Genomic DNA, 25937 nt, shown 5'->3' on the forward strand with positions numbered 1-25937 from the left:
CAATCAAATCAAATCAAATCAAATCAAATTTTATTTGTCACATACACATGGTTAGCAGATGTTAATGCGAGTGTAGCGAAATGCTTGTGCTTCTAGTTCCGACAATGCAGTAATAACAAGTAATCTAACTAACAATTCCAAAACTACTGTCTTGTACACAGTGTAAGGGGATAAAGAATATGTACATAAGGATATATGAATGAGTGATGGTACAGAGCAGCATAGGCAAGATACAGTAGATGGTATCGGGTACAGTATGTACAAATGAGATGAGTATGTAAACAAAGTGGCATAGTATAGTATAAAGTGGCTAGTGATACATGTATTACATAAGGATACCGTCGATGATATAGAGTACAGTATATACGTATGCGTATGAGATGAATAATGTAGGGTAAGTAACATTTATATAAGGTAGCATTGTTTAAAGTGGCTAGTGATATATTTACATCATTTCCCATCAATTCCCATTATTAAAGTGGCTGGAGTTGAGTCAGTGTCAGTGTGTTGGCAGCAGCCACTCAGTGTTAGTGGTGGCTGTTTAACAGTCTGATGGCCTTGAGATAGAAGCTGTTTTTCAGTCTCTCGGTCCCAGCTTTGATGCACCTGTACTGACCTCGCCTTCTGGATGATAGCGGGGTGAACAGGCAGTGGCTCGGGTGGTTGATGTCCTTGATGATCTTTATGGCCTTCCTGTGACATCGGGTGGTGTAGGTGTCCTGGAGGGCAGGTAGTTTGCCCCCGGTGATGCGTTGTGCAGACCTCACTACCCTCTGGAGAGCCTTACGGTTGAGGGCGGTGCAGTTGCCATACCAGGCGGTGATACAGCCCGCCAGGATGCTCTCGATTGTGCATCTGTAGAAGTTTGTGAGTGCTTTTGGTGACAAGCCGAATTTCTTCAGCCTCCTGAGGTTGAAGAGGCGCTGCTGCGCCTTCTTCACGATGCTGTCTGTGTGAGTGGACCAATTCAGTTTGTCTGTGATGTGTATGCCGAGGAACTTAAAACTTGCTACCCTCTCCACTACTGTTCCATCGATGTGGATAGGGGGGTGTTCCCTCTGCTGTTTCCTGAAGTCCACAATCATCTCCTTAGTTTTGTTGACGTTGAGTGTGAGGTTGTTTTCCTGACACCACACTCCGAGGGCCCTCACCTCCTCCCTGTAGGCCGTCTCATCGTTGTTGGTAATCAAGCCTACCACTGTTGTGTCGTCCGCAAACTTGATGATTGGGTTGGAGGCGTGCGTGGCCACGCAGTCGTGGGTGAACAGGGAGTACAGGAGAGGGCTCAGAACGCAACCTTGTGGGGCCCCAGTGTTGAGGATCAGCGGGGAGGAGATGTTGTTGCCTACCCTCACCACCTGGGGGCGGCCCGTCAGGAAGTCCAGTACCCAGTTGCACAGGGCGGGGTCGAGACCCAGGGTCTCGAGCTTGATGACGAGCTTGGAGGGTACTATGGTGTTGAATGCCGAGCTGTAGTCGATGAACAGCATTCTCACATAGGTATTCCTCTTGTCCAGATGGGTTAGGGCAGTGTGCAGTGTGGTTGAGATTGCATCGTCTGTGGACCTATTTGGGCGGTAAGCAAATTGGAGTGGGTCTAGGGTGTCAGGTAGGGTGGAGGTGATATGGTCCTTGACTAGTCTCTCAAAGCACTTCATGATGACGGATGTGAGTGCTACGGGGCGGTAGTCATTTAGCTCAGTTACCTTAGCTTTCTTGGGAACAGGAACAATGGTGGCCCTCTTGAAGCATGTGGGAACAGCAGACTGGTATAGGGATTGATTGAATATGTCCGTAAACACACCGGCCAGCTGGTCTGCACATGCTCTGAGGGCGCGGCTGGGGATGCCATCTGGGCCTGCAGCCTTGCGAGGGTTAACACGTTTAAATGTCTTACTCACCTCGGCTGCAGTGAAGGAGAGACCGCATGTTTTCGTTGCAGGCCGTGTCAGTGGCACTGTATTGTCCTCAAAGCGGGCAAAAAAGTTATTTAGTCTGCCTGGGAGCAAGACATCCTGGTCCGTGACTGGGCTGGGTTTCTTCCTGTAGTCCGTGATTGACTGTAGACCCTGCCACATGCCTCTTGTGTCTGAGCCGTTGAATTGAGATTCTACTTTGTCTCTGTACTGGCGCTTAGCTTGTTTGATAGCCTTGCGGAGGGAATAGCTGCACTGTTTGTATTCGGTCATGTTACCAGACACCTTGCCCTGATTAAAAGCAGTGGTTCGCGCTTTCAGTTTCACACGAATGCTGCCATCAATCCACGGTTTCTGGTTAGGGAATGTTTTAATCGTTGCTATGGGAACGACATCTTCAACGCACGTTCTAATGAACTCGCACACCGAATCAGCGTATTCGTCAATGTTGTTATCTGACGCAATACGAAACATCTCCCAGTCCACGTGATGGAAGCAGTCTTGGAGTGTGGAGTCAGCTTGGTCGGACCAGCGTTGGACAGACCTCAGCGTGGGAGCCTCTTGTTTTAGTTTCTGTCTGTAGGCAGGGATCAACAAAATGGAGTCGTGGTCAGCTTTTCCGAAAGGGGGGCGGGGCAGGGCCTTATATGCGTCGCGGAAGTTAGAGTAACAATGGTCCAAGGTCTTTCCTCCCCTGGTTGCGCAATCGATATGCTGATAAAATTTGGGGAGTCTTGTTTTCAGATTAGCCTTGTTAAAATCCCCAGCTACAATGAATGCAGCCTCCGGATAAATTGTTTCCAGTTTGCAGAGAGTTAAATAAAGTTCGTTCAGAGCCATCGATGTGTCTGCTTGGGGGGGGATATATACGGCTGTGATTATAATCGAAGAGAATTCTCTTGGTAGATAATGCGGTCTACATTTGATTGTGAGGAATTCTAAATCAGGTGAACAGAAGGATTTGAGTTCCTGTATGTTTCTTTCATCGCACCATGTCACGTTAGTCATAAGGCATACGCCCCCGCCCCTCTTTTTACCAGAAAGATGTTTTTTCCTGTCTGCGCGATGCGTGGAGAAACCTGTTGGCTGCACCGCTTCGGATTGCGTCTCTCCAGTAAGCCACGTTTCCGTGAAGCAAAGAACGTTACAGTCTCTGATGTCCCTCTGGAATGCTACCCTTGCTCGGATTTCATCAACCTTGTTGTCAAGAGACTGGACATTGGCAAGAAGAATGCTAGGGAGTGGTGCGCGCTGTGCCCGTCTCCGGAGTCTGACCAGAAGACCGCCTCGTTTCCCTCTCTTTCGGAGTCGTTTTTTTGGGTCGCTGCATAGGATCCACTCCGTTGTCCTGTTTGTAAGGCAGAACACAGGATCCGCGTCGCGAAAAACATATTCTTGGTCGTACTGATGGTGAGTTGATGCTGATCTTATATTCAGTAGTTCTTCTCGACTGTATGTAATGAAACCTAAGATGACCTGGGGTACTAATGTAAGAAATAACACGTAAAAAAACAAAAAACTGCATAGTTTCCTAGGAACGCGAAGCGAGGCGGCCATCTCTGTCGGCGCCGGAAGTCAATCATGAAGTGGAACGACATTTATTGGATATTTCAAACTTTTTTAACAAATCAAAAACTGAAAAATTGGGCGTGCAAAATTATTCAGCCCCTTTACTTTCAGTGCAGCAAACTCTCTCCAGAAGTTCAGTGAGGATCTCTGAATGATCCAATGTTGACCTAAATGACTAATGAGGATAAATACAATCCACCTGTGTGTAATCAAGTCTCCGTATAAATGCACCTGCACTGTGATAGTCTCAGAGGTCCGTTAAAAGCGCAGAGAGCATTATGAAGAACAAGGAACACACCAGGCAGGTCCGAGATACTGTTGTGAAGAAGTTTAAAGCCGTATTTGGATACAAAAATATTTCCCAAGCTTTAAACATCCCAAGGAGCACTGTGCAAGCGATAATATTGAAATGGAAGGAGTATCAGACCACTGCAAATCTACCAAGACCTGGCCGTCCCTCTAAACTTTCAGCTCATACAAGGAGAAGACTGATCAGAGATGCAGCCAAGAGGCCCATGATCACTCTGGATGAACTGCAGAGATCTACAGCTGAGGTGGGAGACTCTGTCCATAGGACAACAATCAGTCGTATATTGCACAAATCTGGCCTTTATGGAAGAGTGGCAAGAAGAAAGCCATTTCTTAAAGATATCCATAAAAAGTGTCGTTTAAAGTTTGCCACAAGCCACCTGGGAGACACACCAAACATGTGGAAGAAGGTGCTCTGGTCAGATGAAACCAAAATTAAACTTTTTGGCAACAATGCAAAACGTTATGTTTGGCGTAAAAGCAACACAGCTGAACACACCATCCCCACTGTCAAACATGGTGGTGGCAGCATCATGGTTTGGGCCTGCTTTTCTTCAGCAGGGACAGGGAAGATGGTTAAAATTGATGGGAAGATGGATGGAGCCAAATACAGGACCATTCTGGAAGAAAACCTGATGGAGTCTGCAAAAGACCTGAGACTGGGACGGAGATTTGTCTTCCAACAAGACAATGATCCAAAACATAAAGCAAAATCTACAATGGAATGGTTCAAAAATAAACATATCCAGGTGTTAGAATGGCCAAGTCAAAGTCCAGACCTGAATCCAATTGAGAATCTGTGGAAAGAACTGAAAACTGCTGTTCACAAATGCTCTCCATCCAACCTCACTGAGCTCGAGCTGTTTTGCAAGGAGGAATGGGAAAAAATGTCAGTCTCTCGATGTGCAAAACTGATAGAGACATACCGCAAGTGACTTACAGCTGTAATCGCAGCAAAAGGTGGCGCTACAAAGTATTAACTTAAGGGGGCTGAATACTATTGCAGTTTTTGATTTGTTAAAAAAGTTTGAAATATCCAATAAATGTCGTTCCACTTCATGATTGTGTCCCACTTGTTGTTGATTCTTCATAAAAAAATACAGTTTTATATCTTTATGTTTGAAGCCTGAAATGTGGCAAAAGGTCGCAAAGTTCAAGGGGGCCGAATACTTTCGCAAGGCACTGTATATGGGTGTTCAATTTTACTTCATGGGTTGGTTATGTAGGCTTCTTCTAACCCATCTCTTTCTACTACATATAATAATACGATTAAATTATATCTTTACATTAAAACCAAAGTATATGATAATTCCAGTCATTGCAATAAATGTTATAGGACTTGGAAATATGGAAGTATAGATTAGACAAATTGTTTTACCTGAGCATGACCCCAAAACAAAGGATTTAATAGCCAGCCCTACTCTGTTGTTTATGATTTTGTTGTCATGGAGGACTGATTGGACTCATTGATTCGAGTTGAAAAATAAATGCTGAGCTCATGGAATGGCATGCTTTGAGCACTACTAAAAAGTGCTATTTACATGTGAAAAATGAATGCCATATGCTGCATTTATCTTTCTTTTCGTGACACTTTGATATCTTGATAATATGCAGCTGTTTAAAGAGCAAATCCACAGATGAAACAATAACAAAATGGGCGCCCCGCTTCTGTTTTGGTAAAAAGCTGAGGGATGGGCCTGGAGAAATATAACCACTCACATATTAATAGACAGAGCTATAGGTGCAAGGATTGACCATCCATGATATCAGCCATTGAAAAATGTGCTCTTGCCAAATCTGCATGGTGCGGATCCAAGCCTTTGGAATAAAAGTGGGGCTTTCATTGTTCAAACTAATTCATGCTGATGTAAAAGATTATCATATGCCTAATGGACACATGCTCAAACTTACACACTTTTGTTAGACTTAAAGGGCTACCAGGTAGCCTACCTGGTAGCCAGGAGGCCTGGTTAGAGTGTTGGGCGAGTAAAGTTGCTGGATCGAATCCCCGAGCTGACAAGGTAAAAAACTGTTGTTCTGCCCCTGAACAACTGTTCCCCGGTAGGCCGTCATTGTAAATAAGAATTTGTTCTTAACTGACTTGCTTAATAAAAAAAAGGGGCAATCTGTAGTTGCTACATCCATTTTTGTTGGCCTTCTACGCAGTGTTGCAAAGAAAAATACATATCTCAGACTGGCCAATGAAAAGAAAAGATTAAGATGGGCAAAAGAACAAAGACACTGGACAGAGGAACTCTGCCTAGAAGGCCAGCATCCCGGAGTCGCCTCTTCACTGTTGACGTTGAGACTGGTGTTTTGCAGGTACTATTTAATGAAGCTGCCAGTTGAGGACTTGTGAGGAGTCTGTTTCTCAAACTAGACGCTAATGGACTTGTCCTCTTGCTCAGTTGTGCACTGGGGCCTCCCACTCCTCTTTCTATTCTGGTTAGGGCCAGTTTGAGCTGTTTTGTGAAGGGAGTATTACACAGTGTTGTACGAGATCTTCAGTTTCTTGCCAATTTCTCGCATGGAATAGTCTTCCTTTCTCAGAACAAGAATAGACTGACGAGTTTCACATTTGATACATTTCTTTGTTTCTGGCCATTTTGAGCCTGTAATCGAACCCGCAACTGCTGATGTTCCAGATACTCAACTAGTCTAAAGAAGGCCAGTTTTATTGCTTCTTTAATAAGAACAAAAGTTTTCAGCTGTGCTAACATTATTGCAAAAGCGTTTTCTAGTGATAAATTATCCTTTTAAAATTATAAACTTGGATTAGCTAACACAACGTGCCATTTTAACACAGGAGTGATGGTTACTGATAATGGGCCTCTGTACGACTGTGTAGATATTCCATAAAAAATCTGCCGTTTCCAGCTACAATAGTAATTTACTACATTAACAATGTCTACACTGTATTTCTGATCAATTTGATGTTATTTTACTGGACAAAAAATGTGATTTTCTTTCAAAAACAAGGACATTTCTAAGTGACACCAAACTTTTGAACGGTAGTGTGTATATATATATATATATATTTTTTTTTACAAATGTTAGAATTCTTCTTCCACTTTGAGATTACAGAGTATTCTATGTAGATAGTTGACAAAAAAATACAATTACATCAATTTAAATCCCACTATTGTAACACAACATTTTGAAAAAGTAAAGGTGTGTGAATATGTTTTGAATGCACTGTACCTTGGGACACTGCAACGTGAAGCAACACAACAGGGTGAGACGTCCAATGTTCAGACATGAATGGCCGTGATTGGCTTAAAAGAGAAAAGGGCACTAAGGAGGGTGAGGATGATTCCTCTTTTGTTCCTTCTCTGTCACCTAATCAATTTTCTTTGGCATGTGCTAAATAAAGTCATAAAGTGGTACTAATGTTTTAATACAGTGCCATGTGTCTGTGGCACGATTATGTCCCCCGTCGCTGGTATCCCCCGCTGGCACCCCTCATCAGCCAGGCAGAGGACAAACAGTTTCTCCAGAAAGAGTAGAGAAGAGACAAAAAAGAGAAGGGGAAGGGGAAGGGCAGGTGGCGGCAGAGAAGAGACAAGAAAGGAGGACAGCATGGCAGAAAGACCCTTCAGTCAAACACTTCTCCCAAGGTGCCTATATGACAGCCACACTTTCCCCTTTTAAATCCCCAACACCACAAGAAAGCATCCTGGAGGAAAGAAGAAGAAACAGAAGAAGGGGTGTTGAAAGTCTCCCCAACTGAAGGACTGCTGGACTCAGCAAGTTAGAGATTACTGATTAGCCAATTGGATCCTGCAGTGTGGGGAGGCCTGCCTGTCTGTCTTTGACTTGAGAAAACAACATGAAAGGGAGCTGGCTGTTTTGTGAGAGGGACTTGAAAGCACGCTAGCTATCAGAGACATTAGCCTTATCAATGGCTGGTGCACTAGAGCCAAGCTATATGAAGCAACAAGGGCACAGGGTTCCTAGCAGGGAGATGACACATTATATGGTCAGGAGGGGCAACATAGAATTTCAAACTAGCTGAGCCAGCCAGTCACTATGGCCTGCCTATCTGGTGGGACTGGCACAGGACTGCTGTGACTGGTGATACAGATCTGTCACATCTGCTAAGCCGGGCTGTCCTTGGGCGGCACATCAGATCCTCTCCAGGAAAAGAACTTGCTAACTCTGACTGGATCACTTGGTATACAGCCTGGTCAGAAGCTCTCTCACTTTCTTTGTCTCTTGAGCTCTCTCTATCTGAAACATGAACAAGACACGTCTATCTTTTACAGTTTATACACTCACTGCTGATCGGGGTAGGAGCTTGGGTCAATAAGTGCAAATAGATCTTTCAATCATTTAAGAGACCACCATGATACTGTGGGATAAATCCTGTGTTGGGGAGTTAAGGGAGAGTTTTCCATTGGGCTCAAACCACCCGGCTAATCTGGTTAACTTGGGTCAAAAAGTCAGGTCTACAGGGGAGAGAGAATGAGAGTGCATTTTGATAGCGACAGAGTGACACATGCAACAACATTCTGAAAAGCCCTGTTACTTGATAGATTTAATTTATTTAACAATTTGTAAAATAAATACATAAGGGAACTCCTGCTGGTGACGCCTCCACATACAATTTAAGAAAATCATCAAGGGTAACACAATAAAGCTTAACAGCTTATATCCATTGTGGTTCTTTTGAAGAGGGAAAGGGGAAGGGGTACCGGTCATTATCATGTGTTCTGTACAGCCAGGAGAGGCAAAGTCAGTCACTAGCATGGTAGCCTGTAAACACTGTCCATGTGCTATCAAACTATGACACTGTATCACAGTCACCTGGCCATGACATAACATACTGTACAGTCACTTCTCTGTTGCAACCACATAACATCAAAGCAGTCAATGCTATGGCTTGCTACTGTACATGTACACAAATGGGCTAGGATAACGTGAGAGAAAATTAGCCCATGAAAAGCAAGGTAAAAGGTCGCTTGAACGGCTTAAAACTGATTGGAACAACAGACTTTATTCACGTCAGGAGTTTTGAGCACCGCTACACATCTTGTGCCACTATTTTTCCTATGCTAGTCAACATATTCTCAGAAATTGAATTTTTGAAATAAATGTAAAGGTCGAATTTGAGGAGAGTTCTTTGGTTTTCCGTAATCATTTGAACACTTCCATGAGGCCCCGCCACTTAAATAAAGATCAATAAGATCAAAAAGGAACAACATCTGCCATGAATTCACTGGTCACTGAAAACAAATGTCTTAATCACAATGTCACACTGAGATCCACAGGTTGCCCGTGATGTTTGCTGTATTTGCGGTGCACAAACACCTGGATCAAAGTGCAACAAATGAGCAGAACTCCTCTCCTCTCTTGCCATCACCTTCAGCGCTTTTTCTCTCTCTCAGCTGACTAGCTGGTACACCTTAGAGGGGCCAAAGTCCAGAAGCAGAAGAAAAACACATCCAAGGTCCTAGATTGCAGTACCTTCTAACCATACAACTGAAAAGCTCTTCTCTGAGCATGAGAAAACAGGTGAGGGCACTCAGCAGCCTTTGATTGCCTTGGGCCTACAACGGGATCATATCCACATCCTGTACTAGGTGACTCAGTAGAAACAAAGTATTGGCAGTAGGAGTCAGACCTATTTATGCTCTATCATTATCAAAGGCATGTATTTAAAAAATAACTGCCTGGCCATCCTAAAGCTCCAACCTCTCCTACTGTACTCTCTCTTTGAGGCCCTCATTCACTTATTTGCACATGATTTGGATTTGTCTTAAAAGAAAAATCACACCTCATTACATCATGAAATGATAAACAGAGAGAAATACCTCCACATCATGTGGTCCTGATTCGATTTGACGCCAGTCAGGTACGTTATACAGTATGAGAAGTACAGCTATACTGAGTGTGGTGTTGGGAGGGACCGGGGCAGGCAGGGAATAGGGGGATCAGAGATAGGAGTTCAAAGCAGACGTCGCCATCCCTCCATCCCTGAAGGGGGAAACGAAAACACTTTGTTTGTCATCGATGTCATCCCAAGTCACCGCACTTAACTTGTTTTAGGCAGAGGAGATGCACTCCACAGTGATTTATTTGTTCAAGCCGTGCACCCCACGTGTGCCTCTCCGCTGACACTGTGCGCTAATGGCTCCCATATCAGGCGCATGCACTCAGTCGCCTCGGTCACATATGACTGCCATGCTTCCCCATCCAAGTGGCCTTGGATGGGGAAGCAAGTGGCCCATCCAGTCAATTAGTAACTAACTAGCAGGGGAAAGGAGAACAGGCTTCCGAGGGGCTCCCAGCAGGGTGCCTCTAACAGATTGGCTAGGGAAATGGATCTGTATTTACTAAAAGGCACATTCGGCAAGCACTGATGGTAATCTGAATTTAATTGAAGTGGTAAAGTGGGGATGTACGGGCTGGCTGGTGTGTGCGGGGGGGGGGGGGGGGGGGGGGGGTCGTAATTGAGACCATATTTCAGAAGCAGACCCAGATCTTGACTCAATCACTTCGTTCACCCCAGAGTATCAGGGCCCAGATCATTATTTCACTGTTTAGTACAGCTTTGTGTTCTAGGTCCTCTGTTCCAGAGGAGGGGGCGTTCACATGGATACCAGAGGAAAGAAAGGAAACTAGAAATGTTATTAGAGGGAAAAATAAATGAATACAACTGTTGGACCAGGCATTGTGTATGGTTGTGGATCGTACATTGGTGAGATGCCATCCTCCTCATTCCTCAAATTCTCTCAAATCTGATGTTCTCTGGTTGGAGATGGAAGTGTTTGATAAGCAATTAGCTAGCCATATAGGTATATACCAGATAGATATCAGTAGATGGATTTGTTACTACTCCACACTAAAATGATTAATCTGTGATCTCTCTCTGTGATTTAGGCTATACTGTATTTGATAAACTAACACTCCCACAGATCTAATCTGAGTAACACATTACAGTCCTGCAAATGCACTTCTATGGTTTCTCGAGACAATGTGCAATGAGCAGCATATGGAGTTGAGATATGGACCTTTGGAAAAGCAACGCAGGAAATGTGATGAGGAAGTATTCTATTGAGCCCCATTCTCCGCCGTGGGGGGCCACATGGAAGAGGATATCAATGGTGGTCCGCTCAGCTCCACTTCAGTCTACAACCACAGTCGTTTGGCTGCCTTCATCCCTTACAGGCACAAACATCAAATTGTACTTAGCACAGTCAAACCGCTAATACCGTAACTTACACAGAATTAATTTGTATGATTGTTTTCTCTTAATGTAAAACAGCCTGTCGACTTTATTGCCTTCCTGCGTATTGACGTCTATTTACGTTTCCTATAGCATTCTTGCTAAATTACATGATTACCTTATGTCTTTTTGACATTGTTCAAAAACAAAGACCCCCAAACTTCTCTGTTCCAGCCATGTTTTCCAACAGCATTCAAAATAACATGTTCAAATGGAATTTGGGTAACACTTGACTTAAAGCCTGTATGTATAATACTTTATGACTTGTTACAAGCCTGTATGAGCCTTTATAATACGGCATAGTAAAGTGTTACCGGAATGTGCAAATACTGTAGAACACTGTAAGTATGTAGCCTATGTACATATCTGCTCTGGTAACAGCTACAGCTGTATCTATCCACAGGAGTAGCCCTACCACAAGTGGAAGAAATAAACACATTGTATTTCAAAAGCCAAATATTTGAGTCTTTTTAATACTCTATTTGGTCTAAGAAGTCCCCACATGTTGCTAAATCTGTGAAAGTAATGTGCATGTTTTTTCTCATCTTGATTCCCATAGACCTGTAATTTAGAATGCTCCATCCGCTACCAGAAACATCAGGGGGAGGAAGGCCATGAGATGAGCCCAAAAAGAGAGACAAAGTGCCAAATGCTCTAAATGGTTGGAATGAAGTTCAACCTCAAAGAAAGCACCTTTACCAGAACAGTCTGTATTGACTTTTGTTAAGAGCCTTACAGTGCATGGGAGACGGCCTTGAATTCCATGTACCTAGGTCACCAAGACTGTCTGTTGAGTGACAAGTTTGAAATAAGAGGGGCTAACCAGACAGAATTCCAAATATTATGTTGAGGTATTGTGTCAGTGTTAAGGCTGGTCCTGAAACATTGGAAAAGCTCTAATGAGGCAGTGCTCACGGAGTGGATGGAAATGTTGATTAAAAACAACAAGGTATGAAATAATGTTAGCAAAGAGGCTGGAGAAAAATCATACGGACTCCAAAAACATATGGGAAAAATTCTTGTGTTTCTTTAAGGGCACATAAAATTATATCATGTCCATGAAATATAATATCATTTGTATTTATTTGTGTTTTGTATTTCTGTGTTTTTGTTCACAATGTTTTTTTTGTGTTTTTTTAAATAATAAATAATTCAATAAATTGTCAATCCACAGTCAATCCATACAACAATATATTAATCATTTCATTCCCACCCAGTAGTCTGCGCTGGACAGAGTCCACATGGGAGTAGACGTTGACAGTGGATTTCACACGTTATAAGTCTAGGAGGTGTGGTGGGGAAACGATTATAGAGCCTGGGAGCTTCGAAAAACCTTTAAAATGTAGAAAACTAACATATTCGACAATCATAAAAGTGCAAATGCTGAAGCTACTGTTCAAGTCTCACCAACCATGCTGAGCACTTGAGCAATGAAACATGGAAGTTTCTCCTGCCGCCATACTGTGTGTGTCTAGTTAGTCTGTGGACTACTGCTGCCTGTACAGTAAATGGCTAAGGACCGAAAAAAGTGAGGAGAAAATGAACTGCAAATCAACTCAAACTGCTTGCCGGTTTCAATTGAATAGGCCATCCAGCCCTAAACATTTTACAGGACATCCAAAAAGCCTACAGAAAAACACCTGAACATAAGATCTATGTTTTTCATGTCAATGAACACATGAAAATATATATTAGCAAATGGCCATGACATCAGATTCTGAGTGAAAATAGAGTAACATCCTAGATACAGTGCCTTCAGAAAGTATTCAGACCCCTTGACTTTTTCCACATTTTGTTACGTTATAGCCGTACTCTAAAATGTATTAAATAAACACAATTCCTAAGCAATCTATACACAACACCCCATAATGACAAAGCGAAAACAGGTTCTCTTAATGTTTGTAAGAAACATTTATTAAAAATAAACGTCTGGAGGAAACCTGGCACCATCCCTACGGTGAAGCATAGTGGTGGTAGCATCATGCTGTGGGGATGTTTTTCAGCATCAGGGACTGGGAGACCAGGCACGATCAAGGCAAATATGAACGGAGAAAAGTACAGAGAGATTCTTAATGAAAACCTTCTCCAGAGCACTCAGGACCTTAGACTGGGGCAAAGGTTCACCTCCAACAGGACAACGACCCTAAGCACACAGCCAAGACAACGCAGGAGTGGTTTCGGGACAAGATCTCTGAATGTCCTTGAGTGGCCTAGCTAGAGCCCGGACTTGAACCTGATTGAACATCTCTGGAAATACCTGAATATAGCTGTGCAGCAACACTCCCCATCCAACCTGACAGACCTTGAGAGGATCTGCAGAGAGGAATGGGAGAAACTCCCCAAATATACAGTACCAGTCAAAAGTTTGGACACACCTACTCATTCAAGTTTTTTTTTACTATTATCTACATTGTACAATAATAGTGAAGACACTAAAACTATTAAATAACACATATGGAATCATGTAGTAATGATGACAGTTTTGCCCTGTCATCATAAAAATAAACAAAAAGCCTGGAATGAGTAGGTGTGTCCAAACCTTTGACTGGTACTGTAGGTATGGCAAGCTTGTAGTGTCATACCCAAGAAGACTCGAGGCTGTAATCACTGCCAAAGGTGCTTCAACAAAGTACTAAGTAAAGGGTTTGGATACTTCTGTAAATGTGATATTTCCGTTTTAAATCTTTAATACATTTGCAAAAATATCTAAAAACCTGTTTTTGCTTTGTCATTAAGGGTTTTGTGTGTAGATTGATGAGGGGGGAAAACAAATCAATCAATTACAGAATAAGGCTGTAACGTAACAAAATGTGGAAAAAGTCAAGGGGTCTGAATACTTTCCGAATGCACAGTATGCCATGCTCTTTACTCTCTGTCAAGACCTTGACAGCAGTAGAGAACGAGGTGTAGATCAAACGCGGTGGCCTGTGGTGGATTATATCAGATTCCACTTTGTTACGAAGGCCTGGATTCATTTTCTAACATTTACAGTCGAGGCCCAGCCCTTGTTGAGGCCCCTCAGGCTCAGGCTCTCACAAACCTATCAGCCGACGGGAAAAAAACTCAAACTGAGAGCATCTGACTTCCATTGCCCAGCTCGGCGTGTGTGTTCCACTTAGCCACTGGTATTTCGAGGAGGCACACGGCGCAGTTTCCAAATCCTGCTCTGAAAGGCACATGATGTCATTGAGGTTCAATCATTACAAGCAGCATATGATTCGCCTCTGGATGGGCCGGGTCAGTTCCCACGCTAGTTTGGCAAAGTGCACTTTGGGAGTAATAATGCAAAGAAGCTTCTGGACAAGATTAAAGATTGGAGAGGGGGAAGAGAGGAGGAAACCATAGAGAGGAAGAGAGAGACAGAGAGAGTGAGAGGACTTTTACTGAGGACTTCCTGTTTTTTTTAATGGCTCTCGTGTTACATTCCATATTGAGCATCTGTCTAAGAGACCCTCTGCACTCAGTCCTCAGAGAAGTCCCAAAGGCAGAAGGCATACAAAGACCAAATGAACTAGTTCCTGTGGAGTCTCTGCCAAAAGAGTGAGTTCTTTGGTGACAGCCCACATTTCCTTATACTTCAACATTTGCTGCAGTAATGAAAGGTGAAGGACACATGTCTTTGCGTTTTAATTACGTTGACTCAAATGGTTGATCGAAGACAGAGATATGGAGAGCAAATTTTCAACTCTGTTCGTGATGATGGTAATCTGACAAATTGTGTGTGGTGATCAGCCCTGCTGGTTTTTACTGCATGGCATACTCTCTATGACAGGTTTCGTGTGTGGATGTTACTGTGCATTCAGATACTCTACTGCTGTACAACGTGGATGAGGAGTATCTTACTTAACACATCAGAGAGCTTTTCTGAAAGGAATTCTTCTGTCACACCCCTGGCCATAGAGAGGCTTTTATTCTCTATTTTGGTTAGGCCAGGGTGTGACTAGGGTGGGCATTCTAGTTTCTTTATTTCTATGTTTTCTGTTTCTATGTTTTGGCCGGGTGTGTTTCTTAATCAGGGACAGCTGTCTATCGTTGTCTCTGATTGGGAATCATACTTAGGCAGCCTGTTTTACCACCTTAGTTGTGGGTAGTTGACTTTGTTAGTTGCATGTATAGCCCTAGTAAGCTGCACGGTCGTTTTTGTTGTTTCTTGTTTTTGTTGGCGACATTTATAAATAAAAATAAATTTACGCTCACCACGCTGCACCTTTGTCCGGTCATTTCCCTGACGACGTTCGTGACATCTTCAATTAATGAATTAAGATAAAGTGCATGTGATCCGAGCAATCTGTTGCCATATGCCCTGTTCCCACCACCACTCACACAGTGAATAATAAATACAAAGCGTCCAATCAAATTGTACAAAGTCAGAGGAGATAAAGAGAAGCCATAAAAAAAGGAAACAATCTAGAACTTTGACACCGCAAGTGCTGCCGGCAGAGGCAGGAATGTGCTCTTTGAACAAGCTTTATTTAACGGTGGAGCAGCATGCACACGCTCAGCACGCCCTGCCTCTGCCTCATAACAGACCCACAGACCCATTCACCCCCGGCCTGGGCACGTCAGACTAGGGCCACCGGGTCAGGGAGCTGGCATCTCACCCCTGGCACAACTCGTTTCCCTGAGTGGCGAGACGCTGACACTGCGCTCATGGGGAGCCCCAGACAGATAGGGGCCTACCAAACAGCTTGTGACCATAACCAACAGTGGCAGGAACAATGAATGCAATTATTTACCAGAACACAGTCCAAGTCTCAGAGTCCTCCCCAGTCCCATCAAGTCTGTTAACTCTGAGTCTTTCATGGCGGGGCACTGACCTCCAGAGTCAGCAGGCCTTTTCAACTCTTGAGTCCAGCTGGACTCTTATTCACCAAAAGTTCACTTTTTTTTAACGAACTCCATCAAAATAAGTCAAGGCGAGAATAAGGCCAATTGTGTTCAAATAAGCCCCAGTCAAGGGGTTTTCTAAAGCACAATGCTGAGGTAAAACGGAAAGATTTGCCATGGTTCAAACAATAATATGTGGTGAATCGCTGCTTTCATGGGCCATTAGGAAGGAATGTATTTCTACTGCCTTTAACTGCAGAGAACCCGGGGTGAGCCTGGAGAGACACGAGAACCCGTGGTGAGCTATGAGAACCCGGGGTGAGCCATGAGAAGCTGTCAGCGGTGGCGTCTTAAGAGTTGGGGTGTGGCCTAGTGCACTACCTGTTTAGCCAGGGCCAGTGCCACCAGGCTCACCTACAGGTGCGTCCCCACTACAACACCTCTCCCCTGGGGAAAGACTGCTCTGAACCCTCCTTCCCCTGTGCGCTCCAGCTGAGCAAACAACAATGTGGAAGTTACTGTGGACCAGTGGGTGTAATATACCAGAAAATATCTCCAGTTACTCCAGCACAGGTCTTACATGCTCTTTCGCTTCCACTCTATTGATAGGCAAGACAGCACCTGTAACTCCTTAAATCCGGAGACTCAAAGCCCTTGACTGTCCTCTTTTCAGGAAGATGAAGAGAGCATGAGTGTGGTGAAGAGTCTTGCCATAAACAATAAACAACAGATATCTTGTGTGCGTTTGTCTGTGTCAAGTGGCACACAAAGCCTAGCTGAGCATCTGAGAGGAGTCTGCTACTTTCTTCCGCCTTTGGTCTCCTGTCTCTGAATTGCATTTGCATTTGAAAAATCTGTGTGTGTGTTTGTCTGTGTGTGCAGCAGGACTCCACTGTATTGTGTTCTGGAGCTGAATTAAAAGGCACAATTAAGAGTGGCGGGGGAGTGAGGCAGAACTGCGGGGAGGGCGCTCTCCCAGATCCCAGCTGCCCAAGTCTGGCCGAGAGCTCCAAGCGAGTGCCAGCCTTCCATGGCCCTCATGGAGGAGGGCCAAGAAGAGTGGGAGGAGTGTAAGGTAAAATGCCAAAAATAATGTCTGGGCCTATATAAAGCAAACCTCATGAGACGGACAATGCTGAGTCATACAAAAGGAAAACACATATGCAGGGGAAACTTTCATAGGGCAAAAAATATATACATTTTTCATAAAGAACAACAAAGCAAGTGTTCAAATAATAATTTGTTATATAAGTTGTTCCTTTTATGATACACTGGAATTCACTAGCAAGAGACTTCCTGCATCACCTAGTGAAGTGGTCCTTAGCATCTGTAGTCCAAAGGCCTATCTCTAGTAGTGTATAAGGGACAGCAGCACTGAGCAGAATCCAGCTTATATGGAACTGTTCAATGCATTATTTGTCTAACAATCAAGAGGGAGAGTTTATTTTGCAGATAATCATAGCTTTTGTTGAGTTCGATGGCCAAGATAAGCCAGAGTTCCGAACCATTAAGTAGTGTGCTTATTCTGGCAAGGTCTAGCTCAGAGTTTTCAACGCAGTGCGCACCCAAAATGCTGACTGCTAGAGAACCCTGACACAAAGGGGTAAGACTTTGTACGGTGCCCTTCGATACCTGTTCAAGCAACACAGTTTGGGGCTTCAAACTGATCTCCACTCATATTCCTGACTAGACCCATTCCATTCATACAGTACTCATCCTTTTATGCTATGCAAAAATGCAACAATTCAATTTCATATACAGGACTGTGAATGGTGACATTGCTACCCTACTCTATACCTGTGTACAGTTTCCAAACCAGAGCCTACAGTGAGTGAGGATTATAAAGTGATAATGCTGTTAGTAGCCCCTGTTAATAGCCCTGCCTGGCTGATGCCTGTGGAATTCCCCCTACTGCCCTTGGTGTTGACCCAGGAATGGGCCGGGCTTGTGATAATCATGGCCCCTTGGCAGAGCCCAGTGCATTTCCAGAGGTCCAGGGAGAATCGCCTGCCTTCCTCTAGAGCCAGGTAATCACAACAAGAACGCATCCAGCTGCAACCAGCGCTGCTCTGTCCACTTCAGAGAGAGAAACTATTTCAGGATGTGAGCTCCGGCAACAACCAGTGACCCCTGTGTCACCCTGCGCAGTGCTAATGCACTGTCCGAATGTGGGCCGTTTGTTCCCACCCAGGTCCCAGGGCCAGGAAATTTGACTCACTATGACAAGGGACCAACTAATTTAAATCTACAGGCTGACCCCTCCCCTTATAATATTATCAGAATACATACAATGCAGAAAAAAATTGCATCAAGAGCAAGGTGGGCTTTAAATATTTTTCTTATAATTCTATAATGCGTCCAATCATAATGTTCCTACATTATACTTTAGTACAGTAGTACCACAGGCAGAGAGATTCCTACTTTAATGGGGCCCAGACGAGCTGGCCGTGAGGTCTATCTGTCCATCTGTCTGTCTGTCTGACCTGCAGGGCTCTACCTCTCCCAGAGTTTTTCAAAAGCTATCTATCTGGATGTCGCCTATTTGATAGGATTAAATGCATAGATATAGAATGAATAGAATGGATGAATAATTGACTTGAATGGGGACTCCCGTTCTATTAATTCTATATACAGTGCCTTGCGAAAGTATTCGGCCCCATTGAACTTTGCGACCTTTTGCCACATTTCAGGATTCAAACATAAAGATATAAAACTGTATTTTTTTGTGAAGAATCAACAACAAGTGGGACACAATCATGAAGTGGAACGACATTTATTGGATATTTCAAACTTTTTTAACAAAAAACTGAAAAATTGGGCGTGCAAAATTATTCAGCCCCCTTAAGTTAATCCTTTGTAGCGCCACCTTTTGCTGCGATTACAGCTGTAAGTCGCTTGGGGTATGTCTCTATCAGTTTTGCACATCGAGAGACTGAAATTTTTTCCCATTCATCCTTGCAAAACAGCTCGAGCTCAGTGAGGTTGGATGGAGAGCATTTGTGAACAGCAGTTTTCAGTTCTTTCCACAGATTCTCGATTGGATTCAGGTCTGGACTTTGACTTGGCCTTTCTAACACCTGGATATGTTTATTTTTGAACCATTCCATTGTAGATTTTGCTTTATGTTTTGGATCATTGTCTTGTTGGAAGACAAATCTCCGTCCCAGTCTCAGGTCTTCTGCAGACTCCATCAGGTTTTCTTCCAGAATGGTCCTGTATTTGGCTCCATCCATCTTCCCATCAATTTTAACCATCTTCCCTGTCCCTGCTGAAGAAAAGCAGGCCCAAACCATGATGCTGCCACCACCATGTTTGACAGTGGGGATGGTGTGTTCAGGGTGATGAGCTGTGTTGCTTTTACGCCAAACATAACATTTTGCATTGTTGCCAAAAAGTTCAATTTTGGTTTCATCTGACCAGAGCACCTTCTTCCACATGTTTGGTGTGTCTCCCAGGTGGCTTGTGGCAAACTTTAAACGACACTTTTTATGGATATCTTTAAGAAATGTCTTTCTTCGTGCCACTCTTCCATAAAGGCCAGATTTGTGCAATATACGACTGATTGTTGTCCTATGGACAGTGTCTCCCACCTCAGCTGTAGATCTCTGCAGTTCATCCAGAGTGATCATGGGCCTCTTGGCTGCATCTCTGATCAGTCTTCTCCTTGTATGAGCTGAAAGTTTAGAGGGACGGCCAGGTCTTGGTAGATTTGCAGTGGTCTGATACTCTTTCCATTTCAATATTATCGCTTGCACAGTGCTCCTTGGGATGTTTAAAGCTTGGGAAATCTTTTTGTATCCAAATCCGGCTTTAAACTTCTTCACAACAGTATCTCGGACCTGCCTGGTGTGTTCCTTGTTCTTCATGATGCTCTCTGCGCTTTTAACGGACCTCTGAGACTATCACAGTGCAGATGCATTTATACAGAGACTTGATTACACACAGGTGGATTGTATTTATCATCATTAGTCATTTAGGTCAACATTGGATCATTCAGAGATCCTCACTGAACTTCTGGAGAGAGTTTGCTACACTGAAAGTAAAGGGGCTGAATAATTTTGCACGCCCAATTTTTCAGTTTTTGATTTGTTAAAAAAGTTTGAAATATCCAATAAATGTTGTTCCACTTCATGATTGTGTCCCACTTGTTGTTGATTCTTCACAAAAATAACAGTTTTATATCTTTATGTTTGAAGCCTGAAATGTGGCAAAAGGTCGCAAAGTTCAAGGGGGCCGAATACTTTCGCAAGGCACTGTATATGCATTTAATCCTATCCCATAGGCAACATCCAGATAGATTACCTCTGGTAGAGGTAGGGCCCTGCCTGCTCCTCTATAACCTTAATTTCCTGGGCCTCACATTCACAACTGGACCTTTGACAAGCAGGTCTCCACGTTCACTTCCTGCATCAGAGTTATGACGTATTCCACCCCTGTGTATTTCTGTGGATCTTTCCTTTGAACACCTGGACTCTATTTGTCAGGCAGTATGTGTCCACGGACGGCCATTTGGAATATATTAATTACAACTAATGACATACTGTCACCCTAGTATTACCCCTACTAGCTTCAATAGAGACTGGTGCAGTGGGATGTCTAGATGTGTTGGCGTCAGGTAGCCTAAGAGCATTGGGCGAGTAACTGAAAAGCCTCTGGTTCGAATCCTCGAGCCAACTTGAGCAAGGCACTTAACCCTAATTGCTCATGTAAATCGCTCTGGATAAGAGTGTCTGCTAAATGACCAAAATGTAATGTGTTGTACTGAAGAACAGAAGTACTTCCCTGTCAAAACACTGGAGAAGTATCTCTATAATCATGACTGCATTTCTGGCACAGAAGCAATGGAGTGAGTGATTTCCCTGTACTATCCACATTAGATCAGATCACACTATTGTGATATTAGGATAAGGTGAAACTGCCTGTGACTATGAACCATTAACGTGATTAGATCTGAAAATTGAAACAGGGAGCCACTTCAGTGCAGCTAGCGTTTGTAAGGATTTCCTGCCTTCAAGGTAGAGTGCCTTCAAGGTAGAGTACTGGTGGAAAATGTGTGTAATTCTCATCTCAGACCAACCATTGCATCACAGATAGCAGACATTTGATCACTTTCATCTTTTACCCCTACCTTTATAATGATCTTTTCGGCAGTTGTGTATGTAGACAAGTGTTTCAAAACTTAGTTATCATGTTGTTTATTGTCATGTGCACTGAACACATGACAATAAACAACATGATAACTGAGTTTTGAAACACTTGTCTACATACACAACTGCCATTCATTGACTGTCATAGCAGTGTGTGGCCAGACCTAGGCCAGAGGACTGACCGTCTCTTCCATTTCACAGCTTCTAATGCTCTCCTCCTCTCTTCAGAGAGAGAGGTAGACCTTGGCACCATGGTCTGGCCTGTGTATGGTATTTGATCATCTCCCTCATTATTAATGATCTCTGCAAGATAAGAACAAGGAAAAGGGAAGAGAACATTGTTTGGATAGAAAAGTGAATCGTTTTTGCCTTGGGTAACATTTTCCAGTTAGAAAAGATCAAATCCAATGTATTTTCAATATTATTTTTGTGAATGTAGCAATAAGACTGTGTTTTTCATTAGCGCCTGCTTTCGGCTAATTAGCCGGTTACAGAATAATTTTCAGCCATCTACATTTTCCACTTTATATTAACTAGGCTAATTTTCATTTAAAAGCTTCAATTCGCCAGTCCGTCGAGCCCTCCGGCTAGAATGAACGACATGCATCTTCTAGCCAGCTACTGCCTGTCAGTCACAAGAGAGAAGACTGGGAAACGCAGCAGAGAGGAAGAGGCAAAGCAAGAGGTTTCACTCTCACCAAAATCTGTCCAAAGTACGTTTCTATGGGCCTTTTTTGGACCTAAGCTTGTCGCCTGCCTCCCATTGTTAGGGCGGAGACATGAGCATCTCGTCATTATATACAGATCTTGGTTGCTGTCGAATTTATTCACACCGAGGGAGAGAGTGCATGCTGTTTGTGAGTTTGCACGTAGTTTGCTCTGTAGCGCCTTGCATGTAATGTGGTAACAATAAGTCGAAATCCACGACTTAGGCTAATTATTGTTTTCTGACACATTACATGAATTTTCTTTTGCATGTTTCACATAGCCAGCCACACGGAGTCGGGGCGCACAGGAGACTATTTATTTATTGATTGACAACTAAACAAGTGTTCACTAGTTTATAAAAGGTGTCGAACTGCCTGAATTAAAGTCGACCTATATCGCTTTGTAATTCATGAATCATGCCACGTGGTTATATGTCCATGGTATCACATTGGGCCATGTAAAACAAAGGATTTCCTAGGTTTCCTTTCGTAGGATGTTGGAACTTGCCAGACAGTGACGCTGAAGTGAGTGACTCATCTCGTCAATCAGTAGCGACAGTGCATTCGGAAAATATTCAGACACGTTTACTTTTTTCACATTTTATTACGTTACAGCTTTATTGCAAAATGGATTAAATGTTTTTTCCTCATCAATCTACACGCAATACCCCATAATGACACAATGAAAACAGGTTTTGAGAAAAAACAGCGAAAACAACGAAATACCTTATGTACATTGGTATTCAAACCCTTTGCTATGAGATTAGAAATTGAGCTCAGGTGCATCCTGTTTCAAATCAAATGTTATTTGTCGCATGCACTGAATACAACAGGTGTAGTAGACCTTATTATGAAATGCTACTTATAAGCCCTTAAGCAACAATGCAGTTTTAAGAAAATATTTATAAACTAAAGTAAAAAAATAAAAATAATTACACAATAAAAAAACTATAATGAGGCTATATACAGGGGGTGCCGGTACAGAGTCAATGTGCAGGGGTACAGGTTAGTCGAGGTCATTTGTACATGTAGATAATAAACAGTGAGTATCAGCAGGGGAGGGGACCCTAAATGCAAATAGTCCAGGTGGCCATTTGATTGAATTGTTCAGCAGTTTTATGGCTTGTGGGTAGAACCTGATAAGAAGCCTTTTGGACCCAGACTTGGTGCTCCAGTACGGCTTGCCACGCAGTAGCAGGGAGAACAGTCTATGACTTGGGTGACTGGAGTCTTTGGTCATTTATTGGGCCTTCTGACACCGCTTAGTATATAGATCCTGGGTGGCAGGAAGCTTGACTCCAGTGATGTACTGGGCTGTACGCACTACCCTCTGTAGCGCCTTATGGTCGGTTCCATTGATCATCCTTGAGATGTTTCTGCAACTTGATTGGAGTCCACCTGTGGTAAATTGATTGAACATGAGTTGGAAAGGCACACACCTGTATATATAAGGTCCCACAGTTGACAGTGCATGTCAGAGCAAAAACCAAGCCATGAGGTCGAAGTTTGGAACCACCAAGACTCTCCTAGAGCTGGCCGCCCGGGGAGGTGACCAGGAACTCAATGGTCACTCTGACAGAGCTCCAGAGTTCCTCTGTGGAGATGGATGAACCTTCCAGATGGAGAACCATCTCTGCAGCACTCCACCAATCAGGCCTTTATGGTAGAGTGGCCAGACGGAAGCCAGTCCTCAGTAAAAGGCACATGACAGCCCGCTTGGAGTTTGCCAAAAGGCACCTAAGGGGACTCTCAGACTGAGAAACCAGATTCTTTAGTCTGATGAAACCAAGATTGAACTCTTTAGCCTGAATGCCAAGCATCACATCTGGAGGAAACCTGGCACCATCCCTACGGTGAAGCATTGTGGTAGCAGCATCACGCTGTGGGGATGTTTTTCAGCGGCAGGGACTGGGAGACTAGTCAGGATTGAGGGAAAGATGAACGGAGCACAGTACAGAGATATTCTTAATGAAAACCTGCTCCAGAGCGCTCAGGACCTCAGACTGGAGCAAAGGTTCACCTTCTAACAGAACAACGACCCTAAGCACACAGCCAAGACAATGCAGGAGTGGCTCTGAATGTCGTTGAGTGGCCTTGCCAGAGCCCGGACTTGAACCCGATCTTACATCTCTGGAGAGACCTGAAAATAGCTGTGCAGCGACGCTCCCCATTCAACCTGACAGAGCTTGAGAGGATCTACAGAGAAGAATGAGAGAAACTCCCCAAATACAGGTGTGCCTAGTAGAGGTCGACCGATTTATGATTTTTCAACGCCGATACCGATTTATTGGAGGACCCAAAAAAAAACGATACCGATTTAATCGGCTGATTTTTTTTATTTTTTATTTAAAAAAAATATATATTTTTTTTTAATAAAAAATAATTTTAACAAATGTATTTGTAATAATGACAATTACAACAATACTGAATGAACACTTATTTTAACTTAATATAATACATAAATAAAATCAATTTAGCCTCAAATAAATAATGAAACATGTTCAATTTGGTTTAAATAATGCAAAAACAAAGTGTTGAAGAAAGCTTTCTTACATGGCACATATTGCACTAACGTTTAAGTTCCTTGCTCAGAACATGAGAACATATGAAAGCTGGTGGTTCCTTTTAACATGAGTCTTCAATATTCCCAGGTAAGAAGTTTTAGGTTGTAGTTATTATAGGAATTATAGGACTATTTCTCTCTCTACCATTTGTATTTCATTAACCTTTGACTATTAGATGTTCTTATAGGCACTTTGGTATTGCCAGTGTAACAGTATAGCTTCTGTCCCTCTCCTCGCTCCTACCTGGGCTCGAACCAGGAACACATCGACAACAGCCACCCTCGAAGCAGCGTTACCCATGCAGAGCAAGGGGAACAACCACTCCAAGTCTCAGAGCGAGTGACGTTTGAAACGCTATTAGCCTAATCTCGGGAGTTGATAGGTTTGAAGTCATAAACAGCGCAATGCTTGAAGCACAATGAAGAGCTGCTGGCAAAACGCACAACAGTGCTGTTTGAATAAATGCTTACGAGCCTGCTGCTGCCTACCACCACTCAGTCAGACTGCTCTATCAAATCATAGACTTAGTTATAACATAATAACACACAGAAATACAAGCCTTAGGTCATTAATATGGTCGAATCCGGAAACTATCATCTCGAAAACAAGACGTTTATTCTTTCAGTGAAATACGGAACCATTCCGTATTTTATCTAACGGCTGGCATCCATAAGTCTAAATATTCCTGTTACATTGCACAACCTTCAATGTTATGTCATAATTATGTAAAATTCTGGCAAATTAGTCGGCCCAAACTGTTGCATATACACTGACTCTGCGTCCAATGAAGAGAAGAGAAGAGAAGTGACACAATTTCACCTGGTTAATATTGCCTGCTAATATGGATTTATTTTGGCTAAATATGCAGGTTTAAAAATATATACTTCTGTGTATTGATTTTAAGAAAGGCATTGATGTTTATGGTTAGGTACACATTGGAGCAACGAGTCCTTTTTCATGAATACGCAACGCATCGATTATATGCAATGCAGGACACGCTAGATAAACTAGTAATATCATCAACCATGTGTAGTTACTAGTGATTATGATTGATTGTTTTTTTATAAGATAAGTTTAATGCTAGCTAGCAACTTACCTTGGCTTACTGCATTCGCGTAACAGGCAGGCTCCTCGTGGAGTGCAATGTAATCAGGTGGTTAGAGCGTTGTACGAGTTAACTGTAAGGTTGCAAGATTGAATCCCCGAGCTGACAAAGTAAAAATCTGTAGTTCTGCCACTGAACAAGGCAGTTAACCCACCGTTCCTAGGCCGTCATTGAAAATAAGAATGTGTTCTTAACTGACTTTCCTAGTTAATTAAAGATTAAATAAAGGCGTAAAAAAAATTATCTATATTTTTTTTAATCGGCCAAGTCGGTGTCCAAAAATACAGATTTCCGATTGTTATGAAAACTTGAAATCGGCCCTAATTAATCAGATTAATCGGTCAACCTCTAGTGCCTAGCTTGTAGCGTCACACCCAAGAAGGCTTGAGGCTGTAATCGCAACCAAAGGTGCTTCAACAAAGTACTTAGTAAAGGGTATGAATACTTATGTAAATGTGATATCAGTTTTGTATTTTATACATTTTGTAAAAGATGCAAAAAAAATATTTTTGCTGTGTCTTTATAGGGTATTGTGTGTAGATTTTTATTTATTTTTATTTCACCG

The 25937-nt window shown here is 43.0% G+C and overlaps 1 protein-coding gene across 4 annotated transcripts in view; it reads right to left on the bottom strand.

Moving 5' to 3' along the window:
• Window positions 1-25937, bottom strand: part of LOC139374627 (G1/S-specific cyclin-D2-like) — a 270693-nt gene that overhangs the window by 143057 nt on the left and 101699 nt on the right. Inside the window, exon 2 of one of the 4 annotated variants that reach the window (XM_071115663.1) lies at window positions 21179-21299. The exons of the other annotated variants lie outside the window; for them this stretch is intronic. Within the exon in view, the coding sequence (XP_070971764.1) occupies window positions 21179-21190 (12 nt within the window). The 5' untranslated portion in view covers window positions 21191-21299. The remainder of the gene's footprint in view (window positions 1-21178; window positions 21300-25937) is intronic. 4 annotated transcript variants of the gene reach the window in all.

The sequence above is a fragment of the Oncorhynchus clarkii genome, chromosome 2 (genome assembly GCF_045791955.1).
Source record: "Oncorhynchus clarkii lewisi isolate Uvic-CL-2024 chromosome 2, UVic_Ocla_1.0, whole genome shotgun sequence".
NCBI lineage: Eukaryota > Metazoa > Chordata > Actinopteri > Salmoniformes > Salmonidae > Oncorhynchus > Oncorhynchus clarkii.